We start from the raw sequence: 5351 nt of genomic DNA on the forward strand, positions 1-5351 counted from the left end.
CTGTAACTTTTCTTTTAAACGTGTGCATCTTTTATGCTGCGGAAGTTTTGCATTTTTATGTGTTTGAATTTGCTTCGCAGCCCTAGGATAGAAGGTACTGATAGATGATAAAAAAATCCATGAACTGAAGAAAGACTTGATTTTTTAGTTTAAAAGCGTGAGGTGGGTGCCAAACAGCAACTTTTCCCGAAGACCCGAGGTCAACGAAGAGCGGCTCGCAGCCGGAAGTGGGACTATAACCGCCCAGTAACAACCGGAAGTCCTTCTTTAGTTTGTGGTCTGACGTCGGTTGGGATCCTGGCAGTCGCGGTGATCACTGGAGGAAGAGTGCCTGGAGGGATTGACCAAAATGCCAAATATCAAAATCTTCGGTGGCAGCTCCCACCAGGACTTATCTCAGAAAATCGCCGACCGCCTGGGCCTGGAGCTAGGCAAGGTGGTGACCAAGAAATTCAGCAACCAGGAGACCTGTGTGGAAATTGGGGAAAGTGTGCGAGGAGAGGATGTCTACATAGTGCAGAGTGGTTGTGGTGAAATCAACGACAGCCTAATGGAGCTTTTGATCATGATTAACGCCTGCAAGATCGCTTCAGCCAGCCGGGTTACCGCAGTCATCCCATGCTTCCCTTATGCCCGGCAGGATAAGAAGGATAAGAGCCGGGCCCCAATATCCGCCAAGCTTGTTGCTAATATGCTGTCTATAGCAGGTGCTGATCATATCATCACCATGGATTTACATGCTTCCCAAATTCAGGGCTTTTTTGATATCCCAGTAGACAATTTGTATGCGGAGCCAGCTGTCCTGAAATGGATAAGGGAGAATATCTCCGAGTGGAGGAACTGCATTGTTGTCTCACCAGACGCCGGTGGAGCTAAGAGAGTGACCTCCATTACAGACAGGTTGAACGTGGACTTTGCCTTGATTCACAAAGAACGGAAGAAGGCCAATGAAGTGGACCGCATGGTGCTAGTGGGAGACGTGAGGGATCGTGTGGCTATCCTTGTGGATGACATGGCTGATACCTGTGGCACAATCTGTCATGCAGCTGACAAACTTCTCTCAGCTGGAGCCACCAGAGTTTATGCGATCTTGACTCACGGAATCTTTTCTGGCCCGGCCATTGCTCGCATCAACAGTGCATGCTTTGAAGCAGTAGTAGTCACCAATACCATACCTCAGGAGGATAAGATGAAGCATTGCTCCAAAATACAGGTGATCGACATCTCCATGATCCTTGCGGAAGCCATCAGGAGAACTCACAACGGCGAATCTGTTTCCTACCTATTCAGCCATGTCCCTTTATAGAATAACTTTGGGTCATTCTATTTTAAAATAAGATAAAATAAAAATACAAACATACCCTGCCCCTTGTTTTTTCTTGGAATTTGATGGAAAGGTCAGTAGAAGACCCAGCTTGCTGGGCCGTGACTTTCTACATCCCACATCAGGTATATTAGAGTTTATCTTAAATTGAGGAAAGACAGATTGAGGATAATTGCTGGGATTTTCTCTCTGGGTTGTCTCATTCTGGCATCTTTGTTTATTTTGTGAACCTTGTAGCTACTGATTTCAGACTTTGAGGGTGTTGTGTGGAGGTGTTTGAAAGTGATTAGGGAAGTTTAGACTACATGTGAATGCTTCAGGATGACTAGCAACTGCAGCCAACCTGGTCCACCATCCTCACCACTACCCTTTCCTACCATTCTCTACTCCCTTTTCTTCCCCCTCCTCTGGGCTGCTCCCCCTCTCATTTGTCACAAGTTCTGTGCTAAACTCCTTGCAAGACAACAGCAGCAGCTTTCAGGTTGAACAGCCACTGGGTAGGATCATGAGAGGAAGCTGCAAAGTGCAGCAAATACTTCTGAAGAGGAAGAAGAATCACCATCTCTTTGGAGACTATGTATCTTGGATTCTTTGCAGGGCTGGGGGTGGGGGCGGCCAGAGAGGGAGGAGAGAGAATCTCAAGCAGACTCCCTGTTGAGTGCACAGTCCCCTGTGGGGCTTGATCTCAGGACCCCGAGACCATGACCTGAGCTGAAACGAAGAGTCCAACACTTAACCAACTGAGCCACCCAGGCTCCCCATACCCATAAATTTTAGTTTTACCTCCAACCACCTTGATCTTTTCTAGGACAAATATCCTATTGTGTCCAAATGATCAGTGTGCCAGTCTTCTAGAAAGCAAATCCACTTCCTGCTATGCAATCTCTTAACATTTGCATTAGATGTTTTTGCTGTAGCTTAATCTTAGCCTACTACCACCATGATTGTAGATTTTAGGTGATGTTGTAGTGCCTTTTGATTAAGCATTTACCTTTATCCTCCTTCCTTGTATTTGGTTGGCATCTCAGATGACCCCAGATTTATATTTAAAAATTGGTATTATTGTCCTCCTGTTGGGGAAACTAATAAAATGTCTGCATGTATGCGAAAAACAAAATACACATCTAGACATATCATGAAATTTCTGATCTCCAAGAAAATGCAGACAGGCCCTAAAAGCTTCTAAAAGATAATATATAAACAAGGTGGTTTTAAAGGAACAGTATTCAGATTGCTGTTAGATTTCTCATTTGATCTCCCAGGCAATAAGCAAAATGGAAAAAAATTTTGCATTCTAATGGACGTTATTTTCAACCTATATTTCTTGCCCAACCAAACTATCATTTAATTTTGAAGGCAAAGGTAGGGTATTTTAATATATTAAAGGACTTAGGAACTTTGCCACCGTGAACATTTTCTGAAAATATCACTTAAGGATACTGAAAATAAAAAATATATACAACTAAGAGGAACACATGAATTAAAAGAGATAATGGTGAAACTGATAAAAAAATTTTCATGAAGTTATTGTGAAGTTATCACATTTAGATTCACATAAAAATTGAGCCAGTTATTTTAAAACCTGTAAATAAAATTCCAGATGATATCCACAAAGCGTGGGAAGTTAGGAGATGTTAGTGTTGGTCTAAGTATATTAATAATCTTATCTAGTTTGGTAAGGAGGTTACTGATACAATAACTGATATTATAGAAAAAAATTTGGTTTAAATATGTTTTCTAAAATTCAAGGACAAGCAAGATAAAAATGGAATGAATTACTTGAAAATTCCTAGACAGAAAAAAATGCATCATGGCCATTATAATGGCATAATGGCACAATGAACAAAGTAAAAAAACCCAGCTGAAGATGGGAAGTAAATAAAGAAGAAAATATAGCAAACAAAAAAATGCCAAATATATGTTAAACCAAAGTCAATATGTTAAATTAACTTTCTAAAAGAAATTATTACATTAGGTAGCAAAATTACCTAATGATAAGCTGTTTACAGGAGATACACCTGAACAAAAATTTTGATATAAAGGGATGATGAAAAGTATATCAAGTAAATGCTCACAAAGAGAAACTAGGAGGGATTTTCAGTCAAAGTAAACATGGAATATGTTTTGCTGATTAAACCCCTCCAATAAGTTACAACCATCAAGAATCTTTATGCACCTAACAGCTCAACATTGAAATATAAAAAGAAAAACAAGTGAGAGTATGAGGAGAAATGTATAAACTATATTAACAGAGGGAAATTTTAACAAAACTCTCATAAATAATCAAGATATTATTTTAATAACCACATATGGAAATTGAACAGATAATTCACATTTTTTCCAGCATCAATGAAAACATAATATTAAAAATATTAATAGGTCACAAAAAGTCTTCATATATTTTTTAAAAGAAATTTACATAGACCTTATACAGTAAAAAGGATTTACTATAATTGTCTTGATGATCTTGTGAAAAAATAGAACTATTAGTAAAACAGAAAGAGAATGAAGCTTGCTAGACCTGATAAAATCCACTAGAGACTTACAAAGATATAATTAATGATTCCCACTACAATCAGTCAAATTTCTAAGCCAGTGGAATAAGTCAAGAAAAAGAAGAGAGCAATATTGGAAAAAAAGAGTCAAAATTGTCCTTATTTACAGATGTCATGATTGTCCACAAGAAATCCAACAATCAAAAGAAAATCTGTCTGTTCCTACAGGAGGTCAGGAGAGTGACTACACATAAGATAAATAAAGTAATTGCCTCTCCTAAATACCAACAAAACATAATTTTAAAATATAATTGAAAAAAATTTCCACAACCTAGAGCAATAAAATCTGCAAAATAACCAGTAAGAAACTCCAACACTATAGGACTGGAATGAAAACATTTTGCTAAAAGATATAGAATATATGAGCCTGGAAAGAAAGAACAGTGTGGGGGCGCCTGGGTAGCGCAGTCGTTAAAGCGTCTGCCTTCGGCTCAGGGCGTGATCCCGGCGTTCCAGGATCGAGTCGCACATCGGGCTCCTCCGCTAGGAGCCTGCTTCTTCCTCTCTCACTCGCCTGCTGTGTTCCCTCTCTCGCTGGCTGTCTCTCTGTCACATAAATAATAAAATAAAATCTTTAAAAAAAAAAAAGAAAGAACAGTGTGGGAGTTTCCTCAAATCATTTAGTCAGTATAACCCCAAACAAAATCCTAAGAGGATTAAAAACAAACAAACAAACTTGACAAGCTCTTCTTGAAGTTCATCTAGAAAAATAAGTCATAAAAAATGCTCAAGATACTTTTCAAAATGTTTTTGTATTATAATATATTAAAACATTATAAAGTTATAGTAATTAAAACTGTTGTATTGATGCAGGAATGAATACATAAATCGATATTACAGAATTTAGATTCCTGAAACAGACCTATGTATACTTACAGGAATTTAGTATACCCAAACCCTATTTAATGGAGGGATTGTGTTACTGGAAAAAGAAGCATAACTGAATCAATTCTCTAGGAGAATCACAATCACAAAGTCTCTATGGAGATGTTTTCCTGATATCCTGCCTTGGCAACCCTTCCTGCAATCTACTCAGAGTCTCTGAAATGGGGTTGAGACTCCTGCCATCACTTTTTTCCTCAGGTATCTTCAGTAATTGTTGGTCAATCCAAATGATAGTGATGCTTATAATGGGCTCCTTAATGTAAGTTGACACTGACCAATATCTATCTTCTTGATGACCTTAACTTTCTGCTGACTTGATTTTTTTTTTTTTAAGATTTTATTTATTTATTTATTTATTTGACAGAGAGAGACAGCCTCTGCTGACTTGATTCTATCCCGGAAAGCACCTCCAGCCTCTTCAAAACTTCTACTGTAAGTACCATTGTAACACTATTACCTTGTATATATGAAGTATATCCAATGTTATTTCCACACATTTAACCAGTCATTTTGGACAAACCGTTCTCAGAATACAAAATAAACGAAAGAGAGGCCATACATAGTAAATAACTCACACAGCAGAATAT

The 5351-nt window shown here is 38.3% G+C and overlaps 1 protein-coding gene across 1 annotated transcript; it reads left to right on the plus strand.

The window, feature by feature from the left end:
- Positions 1 to 322: 322 nt before the first annotated feature.
- Positions 323 to 1306, plus strand: PRPS1L1 (phosphoribosyl pyrophosphate synthetase 1 like 1). The gene has a single exon (XM_045793655.2). It carries the CDS (start codon positions 350 to 352, stop codon positions 1304 to 1306), a length of 957 nt encoding a protein of 318 aa, XP_045649611.1. The 5' UTR covers positions 323 to 349.
- The last annotated feature ends 4045 nt before the right edge of the window (positions 1307 to 5351 follow it).

This window comes from Ursus americanus, chromosome 3 (genome assembly GCF_024610735.1).
Source record: "Ursus americanus isolate L20-20 chromosome 3, mUrsAme1.1.p, whole genome shotgun sequence".
Lineage (NCBI taxonomy): Eukaryota > Metazoa > Chordata > Mammalia > Carnivora > Ursidae > Ursus > Ursus americanus.

What these genes read in the sequence shown, in the direction of transcription:
- PRPS1L1 (XM_045793655.2), top strand. Translation starts at nt 350, where the DNA reads ATGCCAAATATCAAAATCTTCGGTGGCAGCTCCCACCAGGACTTATCT.